General features: G+C 37.0%; 1 protein-coding gene across 5 annotated transcripts; it reads left to right on the top strand.

The window, feature by feature from the left end:
* Positions 1-2,987: 2,987 nt before the first annotated feature.
* Positions 2,988-20,707, top strand: LOC148085241 (epidermal growth factor receptor kinase substrate 8-like protein 1). Of its 5 annotated transcripts, XM_087783392.1 has the most exons (19): positions 2,988-3,057; positions 5,312-5,409; positions 5,475-5,633; positions 7,465-7,614; positions 7,694-7,770; positions 10,349-10,455; positions 11,927-11,973; positions 12,066-12,195; positions 13,340-13,428; positions 13,500-13,574; positions 15,176-15,324; positions 15,377-15,521; positions 15,589-15,635; positions 15,724-15,826; positions 16,874-17,002; positions 17,066-17,204; positions 17,267-17,432; positions 20,287-20,419; positions 20,485-20,707. In XM_087783392.1, exons 2-19 carry the CDS (start codon positions 5,380-5,382, stop codon positions 20,569-20,571), a joined length of 1,962 nt encoding a protein of 653 aa, XP_087639518.1. In that variant the 5' UTR covers positions 2,988-3,057; positions 5,312-5,379; the 3' UTR covers positions 20,572-20,707. The 5 variants fall into 5 exon arrangements, with proteins under 5 accessions (XP_087639518.1, XP_087639515.1, XP_087639516.1 ...); XM_087783389.1 differs by having other exon boundaries at positions 16,874-17,204; XM_087783390.1 differs by having other exon boundaries at positions 2,992-3,057; positions 5,357-5,409; positions 16,874-17,204.
* The last annotated feature ends 6 nt before the right edge of the window (positions 20,708-20,713 follow it).

The raw sequence follows: 20,713 nt of genomic DNA, 5'->3' as shown, positions 1-20,713 counted from the left end.
CTTTAGAGACATCATACAAAGAGATGTGTTCAGAAGACATATTTTCAGTGGCTAGACAGTATTTAATAACAAGAGGAATACAATAATGTAAAACAATTCAAAAACTCTCTTCCAGGTATGTAATTGTGTACTGTAATAGAAACTACAGACTGAATAAAAAACATTGAATTATTTAAACTATTTTTAAGTGGATCAGACTTGTCTTGGCTGAATTTTTTACTTTTGTGTTTTATTTCTCAAAGGATATGCTGGGACAGGGAAACGTGGGTACAAGAATCAAAACCCACAAACGTGACAAAAAATAAGTACATGGCTAAAATTCAAATTATATGAAATTGATTCTGTCCCATGTTCCTATCCCACCAGGAATGAAGGTTTTTCCTCTTACTTTAATCTTACAGATTAAATAAAAATGTTCTTTGTTCCACAAATGTTGTCTCATGTATTACAAAATGTAGTAACAACTATCAAGGCCTACATGGAGAGCGACATAATCAGGTAACAGGGATTGTGTACAGTAGTATATAATGATATATATATATATAAGTATACAGGATACAATAAACAATTTATTTAGACTTTGTGACGATACGTTTTGTTTTCACTGTGTCGGGGTACAAGGTCTCCTGAGATTAATGCATTCACATACTTTTACGCTTGTTTAATTCAACTCTTAGAAAAAGTATTCTCTGAGGCTATAATCTCAGTGATCCAAAAAGAAGGAAAAGACAAAGAAATTTGTGGAAATGATAGACCGATATCTGCACTAAATGTAGATTATTAAATATATACATCCATTATTTAAAAAAATAATGTCAACTCTGATTAAAACTAACCAAACTGGCTTCATTTGTCAGGTAGGTGAATGGAGAAACCCAGGCGCAGAGGTAAATTGCAAAGACTTGATTTTATTCCGTGGGGAAGGCAAAGGCGTAGTCCAGCAGTCCAGTATTCGGCAACAAAAGGCAATAGCAAGGGTAAGGCAAACTCGGTGTCAAGGGGCAGAAACAGGTCGAATACAAAAACAGGCAGGAATGAGTCTTGGTAGGGAAAAGGGTAAGAGACAAGGTACGAATACTTAGCGGCAGGATACAGGAACTAGAAAATGGTGACAACAAGAAAAAGACGTAACAGAGAGTGGGGGCTTAAGAAGACAGGGGAGCAATCAGCAGCAGCTGGGAACAATTACTACTCAGACATGGGGGAAGTAAGACTAGCACAGACACAGAAGGGAGCTGATTTCACAATAAAACCGGAAACACAAGGAGGAACATGTAGACTCATGACAGTGATGTGTCGATGAAGCTTCATGAAACAGAGTCCACTAGATGTCACTCTCCTCTCTATCAATTCAAGATTCCTAAATACTACCTCTGTTTTAAGTCTTTTCGAATTCTTCTCAGTATGTCCAGACTAACTAGATAAGAAATAATGCAAAGGAAAAAAATAAACAGTCGAAATATTTATTTTTTAATCGAAAAAAAAATGCAGTACAAAAGAAAAAAATACATTAATGTTGTATCAGAGCATTATGGACAAATAAAATGTGTAATTAAGGGGATAATATACATTTAAAAAATCATCAAGGTTTAAATGACAAGGTGGGAAAATGTGCAGGATAAAAAACATTCTTATTAGATCGACTTTAAAATATAATTTTCAAAGAATCATATTGTTTACATACATATTGATTTAACAAATGATGTGTTGATGAAGCTTCATGAAACAGTGTACTTTTTTAAAAGGACAGTCAGGCCCTCAGCTTAAAAATGATGTGAGGTTTCAATAGAAAAACTTTACTCAGGAAATTTCATGAAGCTTCAGCAACACATCACTAGTTTTATTTTTAAAGCTGTTGAAAACATATTTATAATTACAAATAATATTTTTAATATCGTCTCAATGAAAAAGGTGTGAGTTACTATTTTATAACGTTAATAAGTAGCCAATTTGCTACTAAATCATATATGAAAAAATCCTATTAATAATTAATAGTAGTGTTGTGTCGATGAAGCTTCATGAAACAGTGTCATTATTTCCTGAGTCCACTAGATGTCACTCTTTGCTCTATAATCTTGCTTTGAAAAGTTATTCTATTTAAACCTCACATCATTTTTAACTGAGGCCGCCCCCTACTGGATAAAATGACACTGTTTCATGAAGCTTCATCTACACATCACCACTAAAAGCTATTGATTTTTCAAATTAAACTTTCAACTGCAGGCGTTTATTAAAGCGACAGTACGTCTGTTTCAAAATATTGTTTCTGGTGACCCCTTGTGTCACAAACGTGTTACTGCAATGCCATAAAAACCTCCATTGCCAGACAACCGCTTTCACATTTGTTTATAAAAGCAAGATAAATGTTCATTTTCTGGTTCGTTTTTTCGGGTAAATTGAATAAAGTCTCTCAGTACTTAATGGAAAAACTCAGTGTGTGGATTGAACAGTTGATTCTACTCCATGAGTCATGAAAGAAACGTTATATAATGTTGCCTCGATAAGAAGATAAATAGAAAGGGAGAAAAACAAGATTAAAATCAAGCTGAGTAAACAGCAGACACTAGTTTAAAAGTCATATTTACTTATTGGAATTGGTGAAAAGTGTGATGTTATTGTTTTCTTGAGGACACATAAACCAGAGCTAAAGAAGATCTTTATGTGACAGTAGTAGAAGTAGAAAGAAGACATTTTAACAAGGTGTTACTATTGCAACTTAAAGGCAGATATGTCCAAAAAATAAACAGTTTAATATTGATTAACCAAAGAAAATCATGTTCATATCAATCCAAGATTCCTGAATTCCAACTAAGTACGTATTCTACACAAGTATTTCTTCAATCTCTGACGTTTTCTGATTCCTGGTAGTACGTGGGAGTAGAGAGCTAGGAGGGTGAAAGTAATAGTTTTCATCAATGGGTGGTCCGGGGGGCGGAGTCACTGGTCGACACACCTCTTTACCTGTGATCTCTTATTACTGAGAGTGAGACGCTGAGGAGTGACATACCTGTTGCTACACTGAGACTCAAAACATAACTGAAGGATTAGTCAACACTGGTGAGTACTTTCAGCATTTTACACACCATTACTCCGCCTCGACAGCAATGGTGAACAAATATTTATACATATACACGCTCTACGAAAGTGTACTTTTGATGTTCAGTATATCTGCTTGTAGTTCCTCTTTACATGACTCTTGTTGTTGTAAGTATTTCTGCAAATATTTTAAGTGCGACAAATTGTTATAGAAGTAGTCGTAGGGAGCTGAGTAATAGTAGTATTAGTAGTAGTAGTTATTGTGGGTTTTATTTCTACAGGAAGTGTAGTCTTTCTACACAATAGCAGCAAAAGTTACATTAGTAGTGATCATACTTGTAGAATAGATATTTACTAGTAGCATGGTTGTGATAGCAGCAAAGTATTTATACACGTACTAGTGTTAGTATCAGCAGTATTTATAGAAGAAGAAGGAATAATATTGACGTTAGATTCGTAGCTCAGAAACATTGATATGGAATATGCAAGTATTGGAAGGATTTTAAAAGTAGAGTTCAAAGTACCGGCAAACTACAAATCAAACTGAAACAGTATCAGAAGTTAAATAAGTGATAAACACAGCAGAACACAAAGTAATACTTTGTCTGTAGTTCGTAGACGTGTCTTCCCAGCCGTGTTTATTTCTAAAGAAAGTATTCGGTGGAGCGTCCCATTGATACTACGATACTGATACCAGTGATTCCAAGTATTGACGGTCGTCCCGGAGCTCAGAGGCTGAATAACTGTACTGTTGTCAGACTGGTTTGGCGGCAACTGAATCACTGCCGGGTGAGAGTTGCACTTGAGCAAGACTCGAGAATGACAACAGACACTGAGCGACAACATAGTATCTTCTTCTCGTCGATCCATTACTTTTCCTGTCTGTCAGGCGTGAAAGAGACGAGCGACTCACTGAGTAATATACCATTTTTTAAAAGATTATATTTCAGTTTATGTTTGCTTTTATGTACACATATTAACTAGTGATCGGTGAAGCTTCATGAAACAGTGTCATATTCTTCAGAGGACAGTAGGGGGCGCCCTCAGCTTAAAAATGATGAGGATTCAATAGAATATCTTTTCAAAGCAATAGATTATAGAGCAAAGAGGATATTTTTTCATAGATTATTTAGTAGCAAATTAACCGTTATAAAGTTGTAACTCACACCATTTCATTGAGACGATATTCTACCTTTAATATCATGTAAAAAGACCTTAATATATATATTTTTTTAAATATAACACAACTATTTAATAGAATAACATCCTAGTTACTCAAAAATATTATTTGTAATTGTAAATATGTTTTCATCAGCTTTAAAAAAAATGTTTTACAGTCTTTTTCTACTGGGGTAAAACACTAATGTACAAGTATTAAACACAGCTTAATCACTATACATATCCACATACTTAGATTTGAGTAATTAATATGCTATTAATACTAGTATGTTTTTGCTTTTAAAAGAGACAGTGTTATTAATAGTGAACTACTTAATAATGGGTGAAAAGAGAGAAGCTAGTTTTCAATAAAGTTCAACTTTAATTGCGTCTTTATTTGCTGTTAATAACCAGTAATTAAGGTTTTGAACATCTTGAACTGCTTAACCGCCATCTTATCTCAGGGTCAAGGTGACCCAAAGCCCCCAAAAACAAACATGTTTGTGGTATCCCTTGTGTTATATCAGGGTCAAGGTGACCCGAAAACAACTCCCTGGCTTCCGTAAAAACAGTTGCAGTGGTGGAGCTCGTTCACCTTGACCTAGAGACAACGCAAAGGATACCACAAACATGTTTGTTTTCGGGGCCTTTGGGTCACTTGTGTTGTCTCTTGGTCAAGGTGATCCGAAGGCCCAAAAACAAATGTGTTTGTGGTATCCCTTGTGTTGTCTCTGGGTCAAGGTGAACGACCTCCCTGGCTTCCTTAAGCCCATATGCAGTGGAAGAGGTCGTTCATCTTGACTGAGAGACAACACAAGGGATACCACAAACACATTTGTTTTTCGGGTCTTTGAGATAACACTATTTAATAGTAAATATGTATCTAAAGTGTTATATTTTTTTAATCTGGAGAAGTGTGAATAATAAAAGCTTAATTTGAAAGTAAAAAAAAAATGAAATTATTATATAAAAAAGTTGTTTGTGTTTCACTGACACAAAGATCAACTTCCAAGAGTTTCAACACTTGTTATCTCTTAGAATCTTTTCATTTCTGCTGCCGTTGTGACTGTATATCATGAGTCATGTTCTCAACACACCCTTGATATTCCACCTCCAGATCAAACATCGGCTCATTGTTTCCTTCATGCCCGTGTTGTTCCAGCAGATAAAAGCCGTGGACGAAGGATGACCAACCCCTCGCAGTATCTGGTCAATGTAAGTGTATCGTTCGGCAGCCAAACGACTGAACCTAACCCGATGTTTTCCCGTCGTTCCTGCAGCACCTGCTGACCTTCTCCCTCCAGGACGGCGAGGTCCAGAGCGTGGAGGAGGCCCAGGCTCGCCTCTCCTACCTGGCCAACACCAAGAAGCTGTGGATCCAGCAGATGATCCTGGACGTGGGTTCGGACGCCGTTCTCCTGCGAGACGTTCAGAGCCAGGTGAAGGAAGAATAGATGTTTATTTGTCTATATCAGTAAGATCTAATCAAACACACAAGTGAACAATAACAAGTGGAATCAAAAGAAGTTTGAACAGAAAATCTAACAGTTTTGAGTGAAACGATTTCAGCTGATTAGACAAGATACTGATTGAGATTAAAAACATTTATTTTATTTTTTTCACCCTTTTCTATTTCACTTCATACTACGGTTAATGTTCTGTTTATGTTAGTTTATTATTGATATTAAAATATTATGTTTTTATCCAGTCTTTTGATCATTTATGTGATCATTATTTATGTCATTATGATTTATGTCATATTATTATGAGCATTTTTTTTTAGTGTGACACATCCCTAGAATATGGTACAATAAAACGCATAAGTAAGTAAGTAATATTTGTAGTAAAACTATGCAATTTCAAAATATAAAACAAGTTTTCTTGCAACCAATATCGATGAGTCGATGAAGCTTCATGAAGCATGTCGTATTTTTCAGAGGACAGTAGGGGGCGCCCTCAGCTTAAAAATGATGTGACGTTTCAATAGAAAGTAATAGATTATAGAGCGAAGAGTGACATCTAGTGGACTCAGGAAATAATGACACTGTTTCATGAAGCTTCATCGACACATCACTAGAGAGTTTAAACAACCATTTAAGATTTAACTGTCTATTTCTGGCTCTCTATGCATGATGGGTAATTTATGGTTTCAAAGATAGGAAGAATGTTTTCTCTTAAAGTTGTACAAGACACTTTAATCACAGAAAATATGCAAGTAATAGGTGAAAACTAATTAAGATAAAATATGATATGATTGTATACAGATTCGAAGGCGTTATACACATACATTGTTCAGTAAGTTTAGTTTGAACTCACATGTGATGTTTTTTCAAGTAGAAAAACTAAATTTTATATATGATAAGATACGTATCATGATACAGGGTCAACAATACAGTATATATTGATATTGTAGTAACAAGGATATATTTGTAGTATTGTCCAGTACTTGACTCTGGTGTTGTAGTATTTACAGACCACATGACTCTTGACGAAGTCGTAAACGGATTTGATTTGTTTTAAAACCAAAATATGTCGAAATATCAGCTTTAAAAGCTGCTGGAGTCACTGTATCCTCTCGTCCTCAGTCATATCAGGATCTTGCAGGATTTCTTTGTTCCTTTAGCTGTGAAGGACGTAATGACTGCTGCCATCTAGTGGCCTGGAAGTTTAATTGCAACACAATAAAATGAACTTTATTGAACTGAAAAATCAAGAAAGAACTATGGTAAAAGTAAATTATGATTTGTCCTTTTTTTTTCATTTTAAAGGAATTTTAATACTGTATCAGTAAAAGAAAAAAACTTAGGCATATATCGCCAAATTAATATTAATATTATATTTGATGCAAAAATAAACCTTAAAAAAAATTAATTAATTACTAATGATAACAATAGTTATTTTTGGAATAGTGGAATAAAATGTTTTACATGCTAAATACACGACTCAACCATACGCACTCATGACCACGTGATTCTTCACTACGGTGGCCTCAGGAGGACACGAGGCGAGTCCCACAACCCCAATTAAAATGTATTGCTAATGGAGGTAAAGAAACGCTTTACCAGCATGTAATTGACAAGTCAGCAAAAATAACTGCAAACATGAACATATATGAGGACGTATACCTTTATTTTCTTCTCTAAAAAGTAAAAGTTGAGTTATATATGTAGGCTAACAGTTGCTAAAGCTACTTTTGCAGTATGAAACTGCCAGCTTTCTACCCTGTGTATGTGATGTGCTATATTTTCATCTAAACCCTTGTGGTCTCAGGATGAACTGGAGAGGTACCCCCTCAAATCCATCTTCCGCTGCGAGTCCATCACCAGCGAGAAACACTTCCCTTCCCTCCTTCTGCTCGTCTGCCAGGCGGCCAATCAGAGCAAGCCGGATATTCACTTCTTCGGCTGTGAGACGGTGAAGGTGACTTGACTCCTCCTCGACTCGTGGGCTTTGAACTGTCAGGTTTAACTGCTGCTGACGCTTCCTCTGATACTCGCAGGCTCAACACGTCTGTGACGTCATCGCGAGGACGGTTTCGAGTTCCAGGACCGGCAGACAGATTCCTGATCCTCTGAGGTGAGAAGGAATGATAAGAACTTTAGAGAGACAATTGAGAGTTTCCGGTATTACATACTTTAGAATAAGTGTTTAGATATCAGCGAAAGTTTAAGAGAGAACTGGTGGAGAACTGGGTCACTTATATATGGGTTAAGGTTAGGGTTTTGGTTTTAGGGTTTTGGTTTTAGAGTTTTGGTTTTAGGGTTTTGATTTTAGGGTTTTGGTTTTAGGGTTTTGGTTTTAGGGTTTTGGTTTTAGGGTTTTGGTTTTAGGGTTTTGGTTTTAGGGTTTTGGTTTTAGGGTTTTGGTTTTAGGGTTTTGGTTTTAGGGTTTTGGTTTTAGGGTTTTGGTTTTAGGGTTAGGGTTATGGGTTTGATTTTAGCGTTAGGGTTAGGGTTAGGGTTAGGGTTAGGGTTTCTGTTTTAGGGTTAGGGTTTCGGTTTTAGGGTTAGGGTTTCGGTTTTAGGGTTAGGGTTAGGGTTATGGTTTCAATTTTAGGGTTAGGGTTAGGGTTTCGGTTTTAGGGTAAGGGTTAGGGTTATGGTTTCAATTTTAGGGTTAGGGTTAGGGTTTCGGTTTTAGGGTAAGGGTTAGGGTTATGGTTAAGGTTTCGATTTTAGGGTTAGGGATAGGGATAGGGATAGGGATAGGGTTAGGGGTTAGGGTTAGGGTTAGGGTTAGGGTTAGGGGTTAGGGTTAGGGTTAGGGTTAGGGTTAGGGTTAGGGTTAGGTATGAACAATGGTTCTTCAAATTGGAAATTCAGGGGACACCCTGGAGAGGACGCCAGTCTGTCGCAGGGCACATAAAGACAGACAACCATTCACACACACACTCATAACTACTGACAATTCCCCCAAAGTTATCATACAACCTCTTTATGTTTTTGGATTGTGGGAGGAAACCGGAGTGCCCGGAGTAAACCTTCACTTTAAATACTCCATTTATGTAATATAACATGATCTACACGTAAAACCCAAAATATATATTTATTAAATAACAAGTTTAATCTTGATTAATTCTTTGTTTTTCAAAAAAAAGTGAAATAATTTTCTGAAAATGTACATTAAATACGAGAGAATCAGATCTTTGGATCTCCGCCGGCGAGAGGTGACGTCGACTCTATGGTTGAATCACGGCAGCCGTGGAGTCAACAGACACCTGAGTGACGGAGACACAAGTCAGTGTAAACAGCTGAGAGCGACGGACCAGTTCCTCCGGTTCCCGCATAACTTGCGAAGGCGCGACAGAGATAACAAGAGCATTGTGACGGAAGCAACGCTCAGAGCCGGGATGTTGTACTCCAGCTCAGGGTTTGAAATACTTCGGTGAAGGACAGATTAATGTGGTAAGACGACAGTTTTTTGTTTGGTTTTTATATAGTTGTTGATAGCAGCCGGTCGCACATTAACTGGAAAAAAAAGGGTTTTGTTTGTTTTCTTTGAAAGAAATTTGGATGTGTCACCTTAAGGTTGACAAGTGTTTGTTGAGCTCTTATAGCGACAGGTGTGCGTTTATTTCAACATCTTTTAAACTGAATTCTTGTTACCATTGAACTCAATGATTTGCCCTTGACTTCTAACTGAAAAACCTGTTAAAAAATACATTTACAAGTGGTTTGTTTCACAGAATCAAATGTGTAGTTTCATGTATTTTTTATGATTGTGATTTTAAACGTAGTGTTCGTCGATGTGTCATCATTACGTTTTATTTATGGATCAGTCATTGAAAGGGAGGCGCCTCCAGTCAGTGGTCGGCAGACATTTTCCTTCTACTATAATAACTTTATTATTTCCTTACGACTCTTGTACTTGCTCTGATTTGTTCCCGTGAATCCATTTGTTTGTTTACTTTGTGTAATAATAACAATTGTTCATTTTAATTATAAGAGCGCCTTTGAAAACACCACACAGGTGAATTTAAAACAGTAAGACAGGAGTTTTAAAGGTTAAGAAAAGTGTTTTAAAGGGAAAATCTACAAAACATTTACAAAAACTATTAAACAAGAATTAAACCAGTTTTAAAAAAGGTGCTTTTTTTATGTGAAGGAAACACTTAATGGACTATTTCGCTCTAATATTTTGTTATACAATTATCAGATTTAACATTTATTGGCAGTGATGTGTCGATGAAGCTTCATGAAACAGTGTCATATTCTTCAGAGGACAGTAGGGGGCGCCTCATCTTAAAAATGATGTGAGGTTTCAATAGAACTTTTCAAAGCAATAGATTATAGAGCAAAGAGTGACATCTAGTGGACTCATGAAATAATAACACTGTTTCATGAAGCTTCATTGACACATCACTAATTATTGGTGTTTTAAAGCAGACACAACTTTTTAACTTGATTTTTTTTTTCCTCTTTAATCAATTATTTGACATTTGAAATTATCATTTAACTTTCAATCTCTGTCATTGTATGATCTGTTCTGTTGTAAACGTCTGTATTTCTGGACTTTGACCCACATGCGTGTCACGTGAGAATCTGGAAGTCAAATGACAGCTTGCAAATGTGTTCAACTCAACACCAGTCGGTGTTTCCAACACGTCCTCGTTCGTCTCGAGGAAGTTAAAGAAGAAAAATCTTCTCGTTCTCAGGCTCCCTCAGGCGGAGATGATGGATCCGTACGATATCCCCAGTCCGCCGATTCCACACGCCCCCAATCCTCCGCCGGTCAACCCACCGCCGTACCCCGGACTCAGAGGTGAGAACAACTGTCTCTGAATTTTTTGATGTTATTTAAAATTATTGTCACTTTAAATGACGCCCACAGCATTTTTCTTCTTCTATTTTGGTCTCTAAACCATACATCATGGCAACTTCTACTACTGTCACATAAAGCTCTGGTTTCCTCACATTTTTCACTAATTCCAGTAAGAAAATATGACTTTTAAACTAGTGTTTGGATTATATTATCGTCCTCTGCTGTTTACTCAGCTTGATTTTAAAAACTTGTTTTTCTACGTTTCTATTTATCGTCTTATCGAGGCAACATTATATAACGTTTCTTTCATGACTCATGGAGTAGAATTAACTGTTTAATCAACAGACAAGAGTTTTAACATAAAGTACTTAGAGTAATTTTTTCAATTTACCCGAATAAATGAACCAGAAAATAAACATTTATCCTGCTTTATTAAACAAATGTTCAAGCCGTTGTCCGGCAACGGAGGTTTTTATGGCATTGCAGTAACATGTTTGTGACACAAGGGGTCACCAGAAACAATACTTTGAAACAGACGTACTGTCACTTTAATAAAGCCTGCAGTTAAAATTTTAAAATCAATACCTTCTAGTAGTGATGTGTCGATGAAGCTTCATGAAACAGTGTCATATTCTTCCGCGAACAGTAGGGGGCGCCCTCAGCTTAAGAATGATGTGAGGTTTTAATAGAATAACTTTTCATATCAATAGATTAAAGAGCAAAGAGTGACATCTAGTGGACTCATGAGATAATGACACTGTTTCATGAAGCTTCATCGACACATTACTACCTTCTGGTATATGTTGCCTTCACTAAAAGTTGCTCTAATCCTCAACAAATTTGTGAACAACTTGTCGACGTTTAACTAGCGCCACACAGTGGATGAACTCAGTCATAACCACGTAATCGACATCACATTACAGACAAATTGGTAACGACACAGGTTTGAAGTGGAGCTAATGTGTCGACAAACAACTACACACACATTCAAACAGTTAAATCTTCATTAAAGCAAGTTTAAAATGACACTTTGATGATATTATCGCAAACACAGGTCATTCTGTTGGGATAAGAATGAATAAAACAGTCGAGGTTAAAATGGTTTTGGTTTCGGTGGCTTCGGCGTCTTGTTTTCACGTTGTGTTGAATGTGATTAATACCATGAATTTTCTCCTGAGAAAATAGTCAGAGTATCAACAAAATGTTTTTGATCTCGAGTGACCTGGAGATAGATTTTAGTTTTTTGAAAAGCATCAAAGAGGAGAAAAGGGATTTAAAGGTGGAAGGGGATGGAATTTAAATCTGTGTGAAGCATAGAGATTTCTTTGTGCGTACATGTGTGCTTAAGAAGGAGGGAGCAGGGGTGTGTGTGTTTGTGTGTGTGTGTGTGTGCAGGGAATCTAAACAGTGCAAACCAAAAGGCAATGAGTGAAAATGACTGACCCGAACCCTCTCGTCTCTCTCCAAACAGCCAATGGAGGACCGGACATTTCCTTCCTGCGAGCCGAGAGAGAAGTGGTGAGTTTTCAAACCTCGGGGTTCGACCGAGAATCCGAACCTCGTCCTCACGACCAAACTGTTTGTGTTGTTGTGTTTCCCGCGGGCCTCAGGGCATCCTCAACCACTGCTTCGACGACATCGAGAGCTTCATGTCCAAACTGCAGCAGACGGCCGAGGCGGCCACCGTGCTGAGCCAGAGGAAGAAGAAGAAGAAGAAGAGCAAGAAGCAGGCGGCCGAGGGTGAATATGATCGTGTGTCGATGGAAGCCAATGGTTCTTTACATCTGCTCACTTAGAAACTGTTTAGTCAGTTTATAATTCAATATATTAGGTTAAAACTCTGGAGAATTTAGATTATTTAGTCATTACAACAGTTAATAATCAATAATAATAATAATAATAGTACTTAGTTTTCTGCTTCAACTTATTTCACTGATTGTTTTTACCGGTTTAAAATGAACACACATTTAAAGTTCAAACCGAACTCTCCTGACGTGTAGTCAAGACTTCCTCTCCACCTTATTACTTTATAAAGTTGCTCTGAAATCTGGGCGAACGAGAGGTTACGAGAGTCCATTATGACATAATAATCACTTTATTTAATAATAATAATATTTATTTTTATCCCCACAACTGAGCCACAATTAAAATAATTCAACAATTCAATTAATAGTGTTGTGTCGATGAAGCTTCATGAAACAGTGTCATATTCTTCAGAGGACAGTAGGGGGCGCCCTCATGCTTAAAATGATGTGAGGTTTCAATAGAATAGCTTTTCAAAGCAAAAGATTATAGAGCAAAGAGTGACATCTAGTGAACTCAGGAGGTAATGACACTGTTTCATGAAGCTTCATCGACACATCAATACGTTTTACTTTTGTGTTAATAAATGAATTTTGTTTTTTTAAATAGAAACTTCAAACAGTTTCTGGACCATCTTTCTGTGTTAATATAACATGTAACAACTAGTGACGTGTCGATGAAGCTTCATGAAACAGTGTACAGAATACAATTCAATTTGATGCAAAATATATCCTATCACATAAACATCCTAATGAGCCATTTACCTCTAATCTCTGTCAAGTTTTCATAAGTTCTGCTCTTGTAAATCTTAACATTCAACTAGTGATGTGTCGATGAAGCTTCATGAAACAGTGTCATATTCTTCAGAGGACAGTAGGGGGCGCCCTCATGCTTAAAATGATGTGAGGTTTCAATAGAATAGCTTTTCAAAGCAAAAGATTATAGAGCAAAGAGTGACATCTAGTGAACTCAGGAGGTAATGACACTGTTTCATGAAGCTTCATCGACACATCAACAACAATTAATCCCATAATTTATAACTCAACACAATCAAAATCTTGATGTTGTTTCCTATCAACAGACGATCTTCTATCAGCGAAGGCTCGTCCTCCGCCAGAGGAGGAGTTCGTCGACATCTTCCAGAAGTTCAAGTATTGCTTCAGCCTGCTGGTCAGTACCGATCCGTGTGGGATGAACTCGCTCTTCTCTCTGCCAGTGTTTAACCGTTTCGTTCCTCGCAGGCTCGCTTGAAGTCGACCATTTCCAACCCGTCATCGGAGGAGCTCGTTCACCACGTTTTCAAACCCCTGCACATGGTGAGTTCTGGGTCCAAGCCTCCTCCACCGATCACGGTTAAAAAAAATGTACGCTTACGTTGCGATGTCAACGATTGGTCGGCTGGGCGGCAAAGCATTATAGGAGCTGTTCAAGTCAACTAGTCCGAGAGGGTTGTTAAATTGAATTTATTGCTATAATCTGCAACTATGATCCCACTGGGGAAACATCTGTATTTAAAAAAAAGTCAGATAGTGCAGGAGTAAAAAAAAAGCCGCAGTTAATTAAGTGTCCACTAGGGACTGGCGGCAGAAACAACAAATCCAGCCAAAATAAAGAGTTTTACAACATTAAAAGACATAATTACAGCCTCGATCAAACAACGACAACCGATTGCGTTTGATTTTAAAAACCGTGTCAGTAACAGACGTCCATGTGTTGCACTGAGTCAAGACTCCTCCGTCCCCCTGCAGGGTTTGTTTACTCTCAACTCTTTGTTGCTGAGATCAGCTTTGTTTGAACTGAACTGATCACTAAACATAAATATTGGCTCAAGAGCATGAAAGGCAGAAAAACGTGAGAGAGTTTTTCTTTCCAGCAGAAAGTCTCTGGAGATTGAATTATTTAAAGAAAATGATTTTTTAAATGTTAAACGAACTTATCCATCGACAGATTCAAATATTTTTCTAAACTAAAGCACCAGGCCTTGTCTGCACTCCTTAACAGCAAAAAATCGATTTCAAGTTTTGGAGTCAATTTCAGACCAGGTGGCCCTAAAACTCTTAAAATGTCTTGAAAGGTTGAGTGTCCCTTGGATCATGAGGCAAAACTCTAAACTAATATATTTATTATTTTAGGAAAACACCTAGCAAAGTTATGGAGTCCATTTCAGGGCAGGTGGCATCAAAAGTCTTAAAAATAAGTCTTAAAAGTCCTAAAAAAAAGTCTTTAAACGTTTTAAGAAGTCTTAGAAATTATTTTTTTAAAGGCTTGAGAAGTCTTAAAAGTCTTATAAAGTATTAAAAAGTCTTAAAAAAAAGTCTTAGAAAGTTGAGAAATGAGGGGAAATAAAACCTTGTCTCACCTAAAAAGAACGAAAATATTTTTGAGTGACTCTGTGACACTTTTCACTTTTCACCCTGGTGATCAAAATCTTTGTTTTTGATCTTGGAACTAAATCGCATTTTTTGCGTATCCTAACATTTTACCATATATTGAGAAGACTTTGCGACTCACCGGGCCACACTTTTTCCATTTAAAGACTTTAAATTTTTGGGCAAATTCTTGATTTTAAGAACTTTTGCATTTGATGTTTTGGCGCCAAATTTGGGCCAAAATGGCCGTAAATGAAAACAATCGTTGCGGCACAAACCGGCCTCTAATCCGTGGGAAATTTTGCGTTGATACTCTTTACACAATTTCTTAACTATTTTATTTTAAATACTTTGCCTTTTTTGGTCCAAAATGGCCACAAAAGTTACGTTTCTAAACGGTGATTCTTGGTGCAACTTTGTGCCACTTTCACGACCTTGAATGATCATGACCTGCTTGATGGACGTTGTTTTTTTTGGTATAAATAGAAACTTCCGCAGCTGAGAAACGTGTCATAGATCAAGAGTAGTTGATATACATATTTGCACAGATGGTCAACACCACGAGTGGACCTGCTCTGGGAGCCTCCGTCTCCAGTCCCGCCATGACCTCCTCGGCCGTGACGCTGCTGCAGGACAACCTGACTGACGCCGAGAGACAACTGTGGACGTCTCTGGGGCCCAACTGGACACAGCCTCGGTCAGTACTATCGATCCCTGCTTGAGTTCCGGGGTCTCACGGTTCACTGCAGCTCTCAGGTCCGAGGCCCCGTGGCCCCGTACACGCCCGTGTTCCTGGACGGATGGAAGCCGGAAGCCCTGAGGGCGGACGGGCAGGTTTGGGAGGATCCGGTCGAGTCACAGCACAAACATGAGGCTCTGCAACTAAAGCGCGAGGTGAGAATACCTGACGTCGGCTGATCCTGGATCAGGTTACATGAAGATTGTTTTTGATGGATTCCAGCAGGAGCAGCAGATGGTTTTACCTCCAGACATTCACCTAGAAGACATGTGAGTCCCTCCAAGAGTTTCCTCTGTCGTGGAACGTTTGTGACGTTTGTGTGTGACCTCGTTTGACCTGTGACCTGCGTCCTCACAGAGACGAACACAGTCCAGAGCCGGACCGACTCTACAGCTGCAGCTACGACTTCATCGCCAGGAACAGCAGCGAGTTGTCGGTTCAGCAGGGAGACACACTGGAGGTGAGACTCGTGTTGAGGCGGAGAAACATTTACAACTGGAATCAAACTATTTACAACTATATTCAAACAATTTTCAACTATAATCAAACAATTTTCAACTTAAATCAAACTATTTTAAACTAAAATTTAACAATTTTCAACTATAATCAAACAATTTTCAACTTAAATCAAACAATATTCAACTATAATCAAACAATTTCAACTATAATCAAACATTTTTCAACTATAATCAAACATTTTTCAACTATAATCAAACGTTTTCAACTGGAATCAAACAATATTCAACTTAAATCAAAACAATATTCAACTTAAATCAGTCAATTTTCAACTATAATCAAACAATATTCAACTTAAAACAAACAATTTTCAACTTTAATCAAACTATTTTCAACTATAATCAAACAATATTCAACTTAAATCAGTGGATTTTCAACACTTTTCAACTATAATCAAACATTTTTCAACTATAATCAAACAATTTTCAATTATAATCAAAACAAATTCAACTTAAATCAAACAATTTTCAACTTAAATCAATCAATATTCAACTTAAATCAAACAATATTCAACTTAAATCAAACAATATTCAACTTAAATCAAACAATATTCAACTTAAATCAGTCAATTTTCAACTATAATCAAACAATATTCAACTTAAAACAAACAATTTTCAACTTTAATCAAACTATTTTCAACTATAATCAAACAATATTCAACTTAAATCAGTGAATTTTCAACACTTTTCAACTATAATCAAACATTTTTCAACTGTAATCAAACAATTTTCAATTATAATCAAAACAAATTCAACTTAAATCAAACAATTTTCAACTTAAATCAATCAATATTCAACTTAAATCAAATAATTTTCAAACTATAATCAAACAATTTTCAACTTAAATCCAAACAATTTTCAACTTAAATCAATCAATATTCAACTTAAATCAAACAATTTTCAACTTAAATCAATCAATATTCAACTTAAATCAAACAATTTTCAACTTAAATCAAACATTTTCAACTATAATCAAACAATTCTCCTCTCAGGTGATCGAATCTTCCAAGCGCTGGTGGAAATGTCGTAACCGCTTCGACCAGGTGGGCTTCGTTCCCTTCAACATCCTGGAACCGTTGGCTCACAGCGACAGCCCCGGCACCAACAGTCTCCCCCCGAGCGTGAGACGCGACCACGACAGCTGTCACTCAAGCACGATCCCACTGACTCGTCTCCTCCCACAGGTTCCCGTCGCTCCTCCTCTGAACAAGACGCTCTCCCTGGTTCCACCCAGTCCTCCGGCGCTGCCCTTGGCTCCTTCGCCTCAACGCCCTCGCAGCTTCCCGGCCTACAACCTCAACGCCCCCGCCGCCGACGACACAGGTACCAGAGGTCAAGAGGTCAGGGTTTAGGGATGTCGTGGATTGACCTTGAGTCTGTGGCAGCCATGATGGTGAACGACGAGCTGCTGCAGAGACTCACCAACGGAAGAGCGAATCTCAACAAACCTCTGGTGATCCCGAGGTCCTCAGAGACCAGCGTCCCTCTGGACTATCACTCGCCGCCGGAGGAGGTCGCGGAGTGGCTGCGGGGGAAGGGTTTCAACGACCGGTGAGAGGATCTATCTGGGTTGAAATTAATATTTACAATATTCTTGTTCAAATGAAAAACGAATTCATTTTTTAAACCAATATTTTAAATTGCAATATGAATATTATTCTTTTAAACCAATGTTTTTTTTATATATATATTTTATTACTATTATTTTTAAATGCAATATTACTTTTTAAACTAATATTTTCATTTTTAATTTCATTATTATCTTTTCAACTAGCACTTACATTATAAATTATTTTTAACATTTTTAAATTTAAATTCCAACATTATTTTTATTTATTATTCATTTATTATTATTATGTTTTTTATGATTTATTTCCAATATTCTTCTTTCTTTTTTTACAATATTTTAATATTCAATTTCAATATTATTATTTTCTAACTAATATATTAATATTCAATTTCAATATTATTCTTATTATTTACCAATATTTTAATTTATATTTTTTAATGTTCTTTTTTCTTTTATTTTTTCCAATATATATAGTTGTTTTTTTAACCAGTATTTTAATATTTAATTTTAATATTAATCTTATTTTACCGATATTTTAATATTCAATTTCAATATTATTTTCTTTACCAATATTTTAGTTTATATTTTCAATGTTCTTTTTTTAATTTCCAATATATATAAATATTTTTTAACCAATATTTTAAAATTCAATTTCAATATTATTATTTTCTAAACAATACGTTAATATTAAATTTCAATATTATTATTTTACCTACAGTATATTTTAATACTTATGTCCTTTTTTGTTTTATTTTTTCCAATATATACAGATTTTTTTCTTTACCACTATTTTAATATTTAATTTTAATAGTAATCTTATTTTAACAATATTTTAATATTCAATTTCAATATTATTCTTATAATTTTTTTTACCAAAATTTTTATTTATATTTGCACCGTTCTTTTTTTCAAGCTTTTATTTCCACTATTATATTTCTAACCAAAGCTTCAGTTCCAACACTGTTGTGTGTCTGTAACAAGTGTTGTGTGTCTGTAACACCTGTTGTGTGTCTGTAACAACTGTTGTGTGTCTGTAACTGTAGTGTGTCTGTAACAGCTGTTGTTTGTCTGTAACAACGGTTGTGTGTCTGTAACTGTAGTGTGTCTGTAACAGCTGTTGTTTGTCTGTAACAACGGTTGTGTGTCTGTAACTGTAGTGTGTCTGTAACAGCTGTTGTTTGTCTGTAACAACGGTTGTGTGTCTGTAACAGCTGTTGTGTGTCTGTAACAACGGTTGTGTGTCTGTAACTGTAGTGTGTCTGTAACAGCTGTTGTGTGTCTGTAACAACTGTTGTGTGTCTGTAACAACGGTTGTGTGTCTGTAACTGTAGTGTGTCTGTAACAGCTGTTTTGTGTCTGTAACAAGTGTTGTGTGTAACAAGTGTTGTGTGTCTGTAACAAGTGTTGTGTGTCTGTAACAAGTGTTGTCTGTAACAAGTGTTGTGTGTCTGTAACAAGTGTTGTCTGTAACAAGTGTTGTGTGTCTGTAACAAGTGTTGTGTGTAACAAGTGTTGTGTGTCTGTAACAAGTGTTGTCTGTAACAAGTGTTGTGTGTCTGTAACAAGTGTTGTCTGTAACAAGTGTTGTGTGTAACAAGTGTTGTGTGTCTGTAACAAGTGTTGTGTGTAACAAGTGTTGTGTGTCTGTAACAAGTGTTGTGTGTCTGTAACAAGTGTTGTGTGTCTGTAACAAGTGTTGTGTGTAACAAGTGTGTGTGTCTGTAACAAGTGTGTGTGTCTGTAACAAGTGTTGTGTTTAACAAGTGTGTGTGTCTGTAACAAGTGTTGTGTGTAACAAGTGTGTGTGTCTGTAACAAGTGTTGTGTTTAACAAGTGTGTGTGTCTGTAACAAGTGTTGTGTGTAAAAAGTGTGTGTGTCTGTAACAAGTGTTGTGTGTAACAAGTGTGTGTGTCTGTAACAAGTGTTGTGTGTAACAAGTGTGTGTGTCTGTAACAAGTGTTGTGTTTAACAAGTGCGTGTGTCTGTAACAAGTGTTGTGTGTAACAAGTGTTGTGTGTCTGTAACAAGTGTTGTGTGTAACAAGTGTGTGTGTCTGTAACAAGTGTTGTGTGTAACAAGTGTGTGTGTCTGTAACAAGTGTTGTGTGTAACAAGTGTGTGTGTCTGTAACAAGTGTTGTGTTTAACAAGTGTGTGTGTCTGTAACAAGTGTTGTGTGTAACAAGTGTGTGTGTCTGTAACAAGTGTTGTGTTTAACAAGTGTGTGTGTCTGTAACAAGTGTGTGTGTCTGTAACAAGTGTTGTGTTTAACAAGTGTGTGTGTCTGTAACAAGTGTTGTGTGTAACAAGTGTGTGTGTCTGTAACAAGTGTTGTGTGTAACAAGTGTGTGTGTCTGTAACAAGTGTTGTGTGTAACAAGTGTGTGTGTGTGTAACAAGTGTTGTGTGTAACAAGTGTGTGTGTCTGTAACAAGTGTTGTGTGTAACAAGTGTGTGTGTAACAAGTGTTGTGTGTAACAAGTGTTGTGTGTAACAAGTGTGTGTGTAACAAGTGTGTGTGTGTAACAAGTGTGTGTGTCTGTAACAAGTGTTGTGTGTAACAAGTGTGTGTGTCTGTAACAAGTGTGTGTGTGTAACAAGTGTTGTGTGTAACAAGTGTGTGTGTCTGTAACAAGTGTTGTGTGTAACAAGTGTGTGTGTCTGTAACAAGTGTTGTGTGTAACAAGTGTGTGTGTGTGTAACAAGTGTTGTGTGTAACAAGTGTGTGTGTCTGTAACAAGTGTTGTGTGTAACAAGTGTGTGTGTGTGTAACAAGTGTTGTGTGTAACAAGTGTTGTGTGTAACAAGTGTTGTGTGTAACAAGTGTGTGTGTGCAGCACGGTGTCGTGCCTCGGCGTGCTGACAGGAGCTCAGCTCTTCTCGCTCAACAAGGACGAGCTGCGCGAGGTCATCAGAGACGAAGGCGCTCGAGTCTACAGTCAGCTCACCGTGCAGCGAGCGCTGCTGGAGGTAAAGTCTCGTCGGGAGCCAGGGTCAGAGACGTGACATCATAATAACCACGGTTCCACCCTCAGGACGCTCGCAGGGCCACGGAGCTGGAGGCCGTGATGGAGAAGCAGAAGATGAAGGTGGACCTGAAGCTGGAGAGCAGCACGTTATGAGACCCCAGACCAGAAGGATCTTCTCAAGAAACATATTTATCAGCGAGTGTGTGTCGAGCGTTTGTCCGCGTCTGAGACAGAACTTTATTAATATATTCAAACAGTCGTTTCATCAACTAATAAACATTTGACTACATGACCT

The sequence above is a fragment of the Callionymus lyra genome, chromosome 2 (assembly GCF_982586985.1).
Source record: "Callionymus lyra chromosome 2, fCalLyr1.hap1.1, whole genome shotgun sequence".
Taxonomy (NCBI): domain Eukaryota; kingdom Metazoa; phylum Chordata; class Actinopteri; order Syngnathiformes; family Callionymidae; genus Callionymus; species Callionymus lyra.
This window is presented reverse-complemented; position numbering and strand designations above follow the sequence as displayed.